The sequence below is a fragment of the Aulonocara stuartgranti genome (assembly GCF_965226115.1).
Source record: "Aulonocara stuartgranti genome assembly, chromosome: 2".
In the NCBI taxonomy this organism is placed as follows: Eukaryota; Metazoa; Chordata; class Actinopteri; order Cichliformes; family Cichlidae; genus Aulonocara; species Aulonocara stuartgranti.
Genome location: NC_138940.1, coordinates 23,551,778 through 23,563,928, shown reverse-complemented (window position 1 = coordinate 23,563,928; position 12,151 = coordinate 23,551,778). Strand labels below are relative to the sequence as shown.

Here is a 12,151-nt window from a genome sequence, read left to right as displayed (position 1 = left end):
TAATGGTTAGCCCACATTTACCTCAGTTACCTAGCAGACCTTCTCTGCATGTATAGGCCCAAGAGATCACTCCGATCCTCTAACCAACTGCCCTTAGTGCAACAAAGACCCCGATGAAAGACTACAGGGCACCGAGCTTTTGCAATTGCCGCACGCAAAGTCTGGAATAATCTTCCTGTCGATGTTCGCATGTCAGATTCCATTCAATCGTTTAACTCATGCTTAAAAACTCACCTGTTCCATCTAGTTTTTGAAGCAAATCAGTTTGGACTTCCATCTGGTCTGCATTTGTGCAATGTAACTGTAAATATCACTGTAACTGTAACTATAATTGTTTTTAACTGTTTTTGTTGCCTTTCGTTGTAATCTGCTTTGCTGCCTTGTGTGAAGCACTTTGATGGAGACTGTCCTTTTTAAATGTGCTTTAGAAGTAAAATATTGATTGATTGACAGTCTCACAGAAACAAGGTTCCAAATTAGAGCCCAGGCTGTGGGGTTTGCATGTTCTCTCTGCACATGTGTGGATTTATTCAGGGTACTTTGGCATGCATGTTAGGTTAATTGGTGTTTCTTAATTGACACTGTACTCTGTGTCAGACTCAAAGCGTGCTACATAATGCTACAGTCACACTACGTAAAACAGTGCTGCATCCAAAACTGCAAGAAGATAGAGTCGGTCTGCCATCAGTCTGGGTCACGTTGGCAATAACATATGATTAGTTTGTCATATTAGTGAAACTAATTGCGATAAATCAGGGAAAATCACAAACCTCTTGCCATCTGCATCAGAGGTATAGAGCTAAACTTGTCTGCCAGCGGTAGAGTGGCCACTTGGAAAGACTAGGATATTTTTCATTGGGTCCTTCTGGCCGGACACAGCAAAATCCACACATAAGGCATGACTCTCTGAGCCACAGACTCAGCCAGGCTTACAAAAAAGGGAAAACTTACAATTTACACATGTATAAACATACAAAAACACACAGCTTGGTCATTTTGTAATGACCAACGTTTTACAAAGGGCAGTGCAAATTTGTGGCTTAAAAATCACAGTGTAAGCACAGGTTTTACACACGTTTCTCTCTTAAAACATTTTGGCAGTTCAGATAAATGAGAGGAGGCTGACGGAGAATCGATATGTTTACGATATATGAGGATGAACTCTTTCTGACAGACATTGCTGGGGACCTGAGGACTGAAACACAAGTAGAGTCCGGGATTAATCCAGAGAAAACTATTGCTCCATAGAAACCGGAAATCCGTGTGTAACAACTGATATGCACCATGTGCAGAAGGACAAAAAAACATTATTTCCCATCTGATCCCGAGCTGTCTGTGTGAAGATACTGTTACTAAGCCAGGTGTGTAAATGTGCACATTCTTCTGGGTGTTTCTGCAGGCTGTGTGAAACTGTAGGTCCTTATTAAAGTCAGTGTTATGTACAGGCATGTGGTATTATATACCAGTAGATTATATGACATTATGTGATGAAGGGAAGTTAAAGAAAGAAACCTGAGAGTTGGTCTGGTTGCGCACTGCTGAGATGCAGACATGCAGAGAGTTGTTTTCATTGTGTACTGATCATGGTGTAGAAATGCAGCTAAAAGCCTGGAAACATAATAAAGTATTTTGATTCTGATTGTGCAATACAAAGATGTATGTTTGTATGCATCTTGCATTAGAATTGTACTTCCTCCTCCTCCAGCTTCAGTAATTATTGCCGAGCAGGAATATGTGGGGCTCGGTTGTAAACACTCAGAGTGAGGACTGAGTAAAGAGTGCCAGGACAGTGCCAAAGTTTTGGCGCTGCACTCAGAGGTTTGAGCCATCCACTCCACACTCCTTCTGATAACATCTCCCCCTCTAATTCCAAGTAAATGAGCACTCCTCTCAGCAAGGTGCAAAGTAAGACATGTGCAGCTTGCAGTAAATTGCCTGCCACAAGTCTTAATAACTCACATTTGTGTGATTTATTATGTTGTGTCCTCACTCGGAGAAATAAATGGTGGAGCAAAAGAACTTCACTGATTACGTGCTGGCAATCTGCATTTACAGATTGAACGGTGAGTATTTGCAAACATTCTGCAATCTGTCTGAGAGCGACTGCAGTCAGCACGGTAGTCGCAAGGATTTTGTCGTCCTATTTTTGCTGTAGTGTGAGCCATGCTTAAATAAAAGTGCACAATAAATTGATTATGAGAGAACCATTTTACAGTTTCTGATTCAGCAACCGCATATTTCTGCAAATACTTTTACAGGTGGTCTTGTTTATCATAGGACATCGTACAGCTAGGAGCTATTTTCAGAGTGACTATAGGCATACAGCGACTGGAATGTGTGAGAGAAAAGGCAGCAGAAAGTTGCCATTAAAATTGTAATAAAGCACTTGCTTAATTAGGTAAATGTATTGCTTGTGTGTTTATTTTTTCCACCTCTGACTCATGTGCATGGGCTTCTTTCCTTCGGTGTGTGCAAGCACGCCTGATTACACACTGCAGAATGACATGTATGTAAGTATGTTTGCGTGTTTACTTTGAAAGCTCCTGCAGCTTGGTCACCTGCTGCCTTTAAACGTATTCCAAGTGGCAAATTAGTGCCGAAACATATTTAATCCTGCCAAGCCAAAAAAGAAAAAGAAAATCTGTTGATAGTTGTTAGTTGTAGTGGGAAGCTGCACAGCGTATCATTACAACTAAGAGGCCAAGCAGCTAATTCTAGGGCTCCTTCATGAAGCCGTACTCCTCCTGATTACGCCCCCACTCCTCACTGATGTCTCTCAAACACAAACACTGATGAGGTCTCCCTACAGGCCTTTTATCTATCTCACCACTCGATACAATATAGCTTTGAAAAAGATATGGGGAAACTTGTGTGTGCTTTGCCTTGTTTTCAGGCTTTGTTCAGATACAAGCGCGTGCAGTCATTCTGTGCCACGTGGTGCAGCGTTAAGCACAGCCGGTCTGCAGCACATAGGAATTGCACGCTACTGCTTAATGTTAAGCTCTCGATGTGTGCACGTGTTTCTGTTCCAGTGGCAGTCGGCTATGAGTATGAAGTGTGTCCCGGTGTTATCCACTGGGAAAGAAGGACCGCTCTGATGCAGGGATTTGAACTGGTCCCCTCTGACCTTGGAGGATGGTCTCTGGACAAACACCATGCCCTTAACATTCGCAGCGGTGAGTTTATCCGCTTGTTTTTGGTGCTTGGAGGCTGGCTGCGTTTTTAAAGCCACAAAATGAATTGGAGAAACTTGAATTCAATTCCAATTAGTTTTTTCTTTTATGAAAGAAAAAACTGATGTTTTTTGCTTTCTTTCTTTGACATTGAAATAAATAAGAACCACCGTGTGACTTCTTTTAAGTTATGTGTTGATAGTCTGGACAGACTACATGAAATGATACAGAGCTTAGAAGTCTAAGATGTCCTTGAAGTAAGGACATCAAAACACTGTAGTGTGGGTGACTCAGCTACAATGTGCCGTTATTGCCATTAAAGCTGCTCAGAAAGTGGTTTGAGATGTATCAAATTTGAATTTTCTCACACAAAAAATCTTAATTTGTTACTTGTTAAGAGTTAGGCACACAGAAGATGGTCCAGATTTAAATGAGTCCAAAAAGTCAGACTGACAAAATTTTGGTCGGTGCAACAGAGTGAAAAACATCGCCCTGTCCCAAAACTCTTTTACTCCCTTAAATCTGGCGTGATGAGTTCAAAGGAAAACAAAAAAGACAGACCCCAAGTCTGACACGTGAAAGAACTGAAACTATTCCTACTTGTCATTGCATTCATAAATGATTTCAGCAACATTAGCATGCACCCACTGATGGGAAGTACACTTAAAGGGCCTTTCATGTCACCTTTGCATTCCTCTCTCCCCAGGAATCCTTCACAAAGGGAATGGAGAAAACGTCTTCCTGTCCCAGCAGCCCCCTGTTATCAGCACCGTGATGGGGAACGGCTTCTATCGGAGCGTCCCGTGCGGCCCGAGCTGCAGCGGCGCGGCTCGGGACATGATGCTGTTTGCCCCCGTGGCGCTGGCTAGCGGCCCCGACGGCTCTCTCTACGTGGGGGACTTTAACTTCATTCGCAGGGTCCACCCAGACGGATACACCAGAACCATACTGGAACTCAAGTGAGAGCAATGATCTTGTTGGGTGTGCTCGTGATAAGACCGCTTTTGGTAGGGATCTCTCGCAGTAGGAAGCAGTGGGATTTGGCGCATCGGATTCACTCGAGCACAATGTGAAATAAAAAATTAGCTCAGCTGATACGGGTTAGCATGGCATTAGCTGCGGATGGGATCTGCAGCTGCAATCTATTTGATCTCGGTGGAATTCTTTCTGAAGTTCGTCTTCATGCAGAAGGAGGAGCGTGTGAGGTTTAGAGATCACAGACTCTAATCTACCTCTTTAGGATGCGAGAGAAGCTGAAAGTCTCTGCTGAGAGACAAAGATACGTTTTTTTCCGTCTTCTTTTTTTTTCCTCTGGATTATGACGATGATATCTCCTACTGTGCTGCAGGCATTACATTCTCTCATTTCTGTATTTTTTCAAGCGTTGACTCTCAATGGGATTGCACAGTCATTTGTCCTGTAGAGTGTTCTCCTTATGTATCTTTACTCTCATTCACTGTTTTTATTCTATGGCTGACTAATATTTCTGGTTCAGGCAGAGGTTTCCTCTGGGAGGAAACACCCCCAACCCGCCAAAAACGGCTTCTTGTTTAGGTTAATATTAAATGTGAAACAATACAACTGTCTAAAGCAACCCCAATTTCACTTTATGGGGAGAAAATTTAGCAGCCTATGAAATTCTGAGAGCCTCTCGTTAGCCTCATAAATAATTGTTTTTACTTTCTCTTCTCTCCCCTTTTGAAATGCTCCTTTATGGCTTGTTATCAGGAACCGGGATACCAGACACAGGTGAGAAGTGGTGATTTACACCTCCTTTATATACCTGCACAAATGTGTGTCGAGGGAATAGACAGTTGCAGAGCTTTAACTTTGTTTGTTTGCCTCCTTTTAAATTGCATTGACCCAGCTTCACCTGGAACACGCATGCGGGTTCTGCACACGCTACGAACGCAGTTAGATCTATGAATGTCTCATTTAAATTTCACTTGGTGATATTAAAATTTGTATACTGGACCGCAGCCAAAATGTCAAGGATTTCATTTTTTTTAGAGGATTACTGAAAGTCTGTTTGGTGGATGCCTCGGTTCATTCATTTCCCGAGCCAGACCAAAAGGCCCGAGGCCGGGAGTGGCCTCAACGTCGCCCCGGTCTCAAGCCTCTGTGATGCTGTGAGCTGTTTGACAGAAGATTAGACAGATGTTATAGGGTTTCTGTGTGTGCACGTGTGTTGTGATGTTTGCATCTGTGCGTGCACCACTATCGTGGGTTGTATCGAGCCGATTGTGTGCGTATGCGTGTTTGTGCTTGTGGGTATTTGTGGAAGAGCAAGAGAGGGTTCATCCAATTTCAAAAACCCTGACTATTTTTCACGATACTGTGCCAAAATCTGAAACCGTGCAGAACTGATAATATGATTGTGATGTACTTTGTGGGTGGGTAGGAACAAATGTCAAAAATATATATAATATATAAATATGCAAACCGTTGGTAATTTTCTACTGTAAAGCCATGTAGCCAGTGCTTCTCATCTGGAGCCGCTTTACCTCAGTGGGGTACTTCTGCGTTTGGCATGTGGAGAGATTGTTGAGTAGCTCCAGAAATTTAAATAAAAAGAAACAGGAGAAGCAGACAAGCTGGCACAAGTGAGGTAGAGAAGGAAAGGAGGCAGTGGAGGTGTGTTGCCTTGAGATCGGCCAATCTGCTGGGATTGTAGCTGAACTCAACTTTGTGACCCACCTGAATTTACAGTATGCTCTGTTAAGCTGAAATAGATGCCAAAAAATGAATAAATAGCTGTCTTTGTTAGGCATTTAGCCATAAGTAGCTGAATTTCAGACTGCTTAAAAATAATAGCTGAAGAAGAAAGCTTAATGTGTAATGGATAAACGGTCTTAGATGCATAAAGTACTTGGGCTATTGTTATAGCATAAATGCATATTTTTAAAAAAAATCAGCTAAAACTTTGCTTGAAAGAATCCACTAATATATATTATTAACAGAAAATTTGATCCCAGCCTGAAATAAATTCAAATGAACGCATTTACAAGATCATGGGTTGTGTTAGTGAAGGAGTATTTGAGTAAATCTGGCTAGCGTGTCAGATAAAACGCAATAACGAGATTTGGAGCCTATACTGCACGAGCTGGATTCTTCTGAAGGCACTTCGGGTGGTGTTTCCTTACCCTGGAGGCTTCTCTTTTAGCTTCTGCTCCCTTCTTTTCCTCCACAGCAGCTTTTTACTGTTAGCAGCATGTTAGAGTTTCTCCTTTATTCTGTGCTATTGTTCTCCCAAGTCAAATACATTAATTATTCATCCATATTCAGCTTTCAAAGCTTTTCACTATGCATTCTTCCCAGCAAAGTGCCGATCAGCCAAAAGGGCTTCAAAACAAGGTGCTCTCTGAGGGGAAGACGGTATGGGAAGTGCTCAACATGAAACCACCGTCTATTCTTTCCCCCCCTTTAAGAGTCGGAGCGAGGAGTTAAGCAAATAGGGGAGGAAGTCCTCGACAGTATTATCTGAGAGCCCAGACGGTCGATTTAGGAACAGCTAGATCACTGTGTCTATCAACTCTGATCACTGTTTTGTTATTGCGTGCGGTGGGAATGAGCAAGGCTGGAGTGGGATTGTTTGTGCTCCGGTTGTTATTGTTGTTTATTTTCCTTCCACTGGAGGAAAGCATTTGGAGCTATGAGCATCTAATTGAGGAAAAGATAGGTGAAGCGATTTGTAATCAGTTATATACAGCACGCGATGCTCACGCTAGCTTCAAGAGGCCCGGCAAATACGATGCACCGTACGCCGAGCAGTGGCACATTTTGAAACTCGGTGAATATAACTCTCTTAGGGTCGAGTTTAAATTATGTATGTGCAGTTCAGCGCTGAGCTCTGTAAACAGTTATGCACTTAATGGACTAGATGACTGACAGCAAGCCTGCCGTTGTTGCTGTTTTTGTTTTTTTTCTCTCTTCTGGGCATTGAGAAGGTTCAGTAAGGAAGTATTCTTCTTTAAAAGAAAAGGATATTTAGGGTACAAAGGCTGTCCAAAGCAAACTGGAAATCATAAGGACACGCTGGCTACAAAAAAAAGAAGAAATGAAAAGGGTTGCGAGCGTGATAACAGAAATATTTGTTTTGACATTGTATTTTTCCTCGCAGGACATTTTTTTATTGAATAGCTGCCAAAGAAAGGAGGAAAAAAGAAACCTTTAACAGGGTGTCTTCAAGTTTAATTGGCAGGAAGCCTTTGACCAGACCCAGCTGACATTGGATTTCACGCTACAAAAGTAATTGCCTGGAACTCAGTTAGTTACAGTGTTCAAAGTGCAAAATTTAAATTCCCTCTCACTTTTTTGATCACTGTGTTCAAGTCTTAATAATAATGCAACACAATACAACACAATAGCATGACAGTATCAAAGGTTTTATGTAATTAATGAACTGTGGACTATATGTGGAGAAACAAGTCACATCTTGCCTGCACAGCTGCTTGCCCACACTGTTGGAATTCATCCGACACAAAGGACAGTATGCAGCTTGCAGGAAGCGTAAGGGCGAATAAAGTCAGTTGTGCAAATGTTTGGCTCAGGCTTTGAGGAGTAAAGGACAATTTCTTATAAGCAGTAGGACATGCACATGACGCCGCACGGAGGTATTTCTTCCTGTGCAACATGCTGTCTATTTGAGACTCTCAGTGAATCAGTTCCAAGGCTTTTGTCCACTTTTCATCAAGCAACAATAACAACAACAATAACAACAGGCAGTTGTTTGTCCCCATGACTCATTCAGCTGAGGTCAGATTTACCTGGGTTTAATTTTGGACCTTTGTTGCACTCCTTGTTATTGTTCCCTCTTATTTTCTGTTGGGTCAGAGCTTTTTTTTGATGCCGTACTGCGGTCCATTGAAAGGCCATGAAGTTTACAGAAAAGATGATCCTGTATATACTTCTAAAAAAATGAAAGAGGACCGCTTTTTGATCAGAGTAGCTTTAAGTTGATTAGGCTTCTGGGATATTGATCAGGCTTCTGGGATATTGATCTGGTCGGTTTAGTAGCAGAGGGGGTTGTTAATCAGTTTCAGCTGCTGTGGTTGATGAAATTAACAACAGGTGCACTAGAGGAGCAACAAGGAGACAACCCCCAAAACAGGAATGGTTTTATACATGTTTCCCATGTCAGTACTCATCTGACGGGTTTTTCTCTAGTTTTGCATTTGAATAGTGTCTGTGTCACCACTGGTAGCATGAGGTGATACCTGGACACTACAGATGTTGCGCAGGTAGTCCAACTCCAGCAGGATGGCACAAAGGTTTGCTGTGTCTCCCTTCAGGGCCGTAGAAGGTCTTTTACCCACTGGTTTTCCCAAGTAGGAACAGGATGAGCACCCCCAGAGCTACAAACTCACCTCCAGTGAGCGAGTCTGGCTAAACAATCAGAAAAAGACTTCATGAGGGTGAAATGAGGGACCAACGCCCTCTAGTGGGTCCTGTGCTTACTGGTTGGCACTGTGGAGCTCGATTGAAATTTGCCATAGAATACCAGAATTGGCAGGTCCACCACTGGTGCTCTGTGCTGTCCCCAGGTTCACCCTGAGTGTGTGTGACAGACATGAAAGGGTCTGGAGAAGCAGTGGAGACATTATGCTGCCTATAACATAGTTTAGCATGATGGTGGGGGGGTCAGTGATGGTCTGGGGAGGCATATCCATGCAGAGAGACACACAGACTTCTGCAGGCTAGTCAGTGATGCCATTAGCTATCAGGAAGAACTCCTTTGACTTATTGTCAGATTCTACACTGGTTCAGTGGGTCCTGGCTTCTTCCTGGTGCACAATGATGGCTGGTCTCATGTGGTGAGAGTATGCAGGCCGTTCCTGGAGGATGAAGGAATTGACTACCCCCATGCTCGCGTGACCTAAATCTAATAGAACACCTCTGTTTCAGTCCATCTGAAGCAGCCAGGAGCTTGGTGATGCCCTGGTCCAGATCTTGGAGGAGATCCCCCCTGACACGATCCATCGTCTCATTAAGAGCATGTCTCTGTGTTGTCAGGCTCGAATTACAAGCACCTGGCACCCATACAAACTACTGAGTACCATTTTGAGTTGCTGCAATGAAAGTTCATCAAAATGAACTATTTATTAAATAGCACAACAACAGTCACCTCGAAGCCTCACCACATCATTTTTTCACTTCGCTTTTTGGGCTGTCTTTGAATTGAGCCCTCTGTAGATTGATGATTTTCATTCCCATCGAACAATGTGACATCCATCCATTCCTACCACATTACCCAGTTCATATCAGTTTTTCCCCCATTGAACTCTGATGTGTTTTCAAAATGTTCCTTTAATTGTTTTAAGCAGTCTGTTTGACATCAGGTGAAATCAAAAGCAAAGATACATACAGGCATAAAATTACAGCTGACGAGTCATTTTCACATTATTGTTTTTGTAACCAAAGTGTCTCAACTCAAAAACATCATACAATGACGCAGCTGTTGGAAAGATTTCCACATGCAAGGATTATGCTGTTCTCCTCCTTATGCAGCCTGCGCATACATTTATACATAAGGCTTCTTATTGCTCCCTGACATGTGGATACAATTCTGCTGACAAATATATATATGTGACACTATAAAATGATAGCAAAAACATCCTTGTGGCTTTATTGTAGGCAGTTGTAGGTTTGCTGTTTTTATACTTAGTATTATACAGGCGTGCCATTGAAAACAGGAAAAACAGGCACTGACATCGGCTCTTCTTTACTTCCTTATCAATGAAAGCCAGTTTAAGTTAGCTTAACTGGTGTGGCCCAGCGGCCCAGAGCATGTCACCTCAGTGAAGGAAGAATTAATACATTTCATACTGGAGTTGTTGCTAAAGGGTTTTTTAAAATGGCCTGTGCAAAGTTATTGTAAATTATTGTTAAGTCATTAAAATAAGTACATTTTTTATTTGCTGTCATAAATTTTTATTACAAGTGTCTGTTCATCCGCTCATTGGATGGCTCAGTGGTTGTCTTTTAGGCCAGCACACCCTCTTTACTGAACCCAAATCCCAAAAATACAGACTAATTAAAATCCCTGAATGTTAATAGTGGGACTACCTAATAGTGTGACTACTACTTATTTATTATAAATTCATTATATTTTCATTATTCAGTTATTTTTATTAGTAATGTTAACATTGTTTGATATCCTGGGGGAAAAAAGCAATTTTATTGCCAAATAACTGATTTAATTTAGCTGGAATATTGTTTGACATATGGAAAGAAATTATTTCAACAGTTAGAAATTTTACATTCAAATTTTAATTACATCCTGTTATTGATCACGAGCAGCAGCATAACCAACCATGCCAAACAAGAAGCATTTAATTGTTCCAGATCACAGAAGCAAGGGAAAAAAGTCAGAAGCAGCAACAACAACAAAAAAAGAACCCCAGAAGGATTTAAGCTTAACTTTCAAAGCAAATAAGCTAAATTGCTTTAAAGTTGGCGTGAGCCCTGTGCCTGGTGGTTCTTTGCCAGCTTTTTTCTTTTTTCTTTCACTGCGGGTTGCAGAGAAGTTAGTTTTATCCATAGTGCGCCTGAGGCCATCGAGTCCAAGCGATTGCTGTACTTGGACTGCATGTAGAGGAGCTGGCCGAATCTCTGCTCAACGAGATATGTTGTTTGGACAGCAAGAAGAAACAGGCCAGTCGTCTTCCAAAGAACACAGGGCATGCTGACCTTACAGTTCCTTTTATTCACACATTCAAAGGATTTTAGCAAGAACTTTCAGACTGAGCAGCAGTGCAAGCTTGCCGGGCTCAACTGGAACTACGGCAGGCTGCTGACCGAGCTTGTCAGGGGTCTTAGTTTTGGTTTTAGACCAGTGCTATCAGTTTTGTTTTGGGTTTTTTTTGTATTTGTAAATCAGGATCCTGCATCACAGGATGGTGGGAGGTGAAAACCCACACAGTCACAGGAAGAAGCCAAAAGCAAGCCACGAGTGCGAGCCACTTCACCGCCGTGCTGCCCCATCGTGGGTTTCTTCATTCTTATAAGCAGTTCAACCGGATTTTATATGAGGAAAGTACTTTGGTGCTGTTATTGCACTGAACACAGACGTGCGAGTTGTCTGAGAGGATAAGGCCGACGCCCCTGTGACCACAGCTGCTAGTGTTATTAGGAGTTGATTCGTGGAGCTGTAGGCAACCTCCCTGTGTGAGGCTGCAAGAGGAATGCCCAAATTGACCAGAAGAAAAGTTTCACTGATTTAAAAAAAAAAAAAAGAAAGAAAAAGGGGAAACTTCAAAACAGAGACAAATTCCAAGAGCTTTCTAAATGATTGTAAGCTCTATTGAAGAAGGCAAAGGGAGGTCCAGCTTTTGGAAGTCAAACATAAAAAAGCCAAACTGGTGTTTAGTTAACTCTGTGAGGTCGACTTTACTCTAGCCCTATTTTTTTATTTTGGGAGGATGGGGGATGTTCGTTTGCTCTTCTGAGTTTCCTATTCTTCTCTTTTTAAAAAAAAAAAAAAAATAGGCATAGCATTAGAGCATAGCATTAGAGCTAGGGTCGATTAGACCTCAGATAACAGCAAAAAGGGATTCTTGTCCCTCATAAACACGAAGCAATAATTGTAAGTATAATCAAAGGTTTATTAACCAAATTCCAAGAGCTTTCTAAATGATTGTAACGTTAAATGTAACATTTTACATTACACATTTGTTACAAAATTACAAGTAATTAAGTCCATAATGGAATTATACGAATGTATTTACATGAAATTAAATGGTACTGGTTACATGGTTACATACATGTAATCAGATTACTTAAAATCAACATTTTGAGCATGATTTTTTTTTTTTTTTTTTTTGAGTGCAGGGTTGTAAAATTAAAAAGTGCTGAGAGACTCGCTGTAATGCTGCGAGAACGTCCTTTGAACACATCAAACTAATTACGAGCTTTTTGATACGGCGCACGAGTTCAGTGTTCAGAAGAAAAAAACGCCGCCGGAAAACACAACCCCCTTC

General features: G+C 41.8%; 1 protein-coding gene across 3 annotated transcripts in view; it reads left to right on the top strand.

The window, feature by feature from the left end:
- tenm1 (teneurin transmembrane protein 1) overlaps positions 1 to 12,151 on the top strand; it is a 200,713-nt gene that overhangs the window by 138,788 nt on the left and 49,774 nt on the right. For 2 of the 3 annotated variants that reach the window (XM_082558043.1, XM_082558045.1), the window contains 3 exons: positions 3,033 to 3,176; positions 3,880 to 4,132; positions 4,902 to 4,922. In XM_082558043.1, coding sequence (XP_082414169.1) covers positions 3,033 to 3,176; positions 3,880 to 4,132; positions 4,902 to 4,922 — 418 coding nt within the window. The remainder of the gene's footprint in view (positions 1 to 3,032; positions 3,177 to 3,879; positions 4,133 to 4,901; positions 4,923 to 12,151) is intronic. The other variant, XM_082558044.1, reaches the window with a different exon arrangement.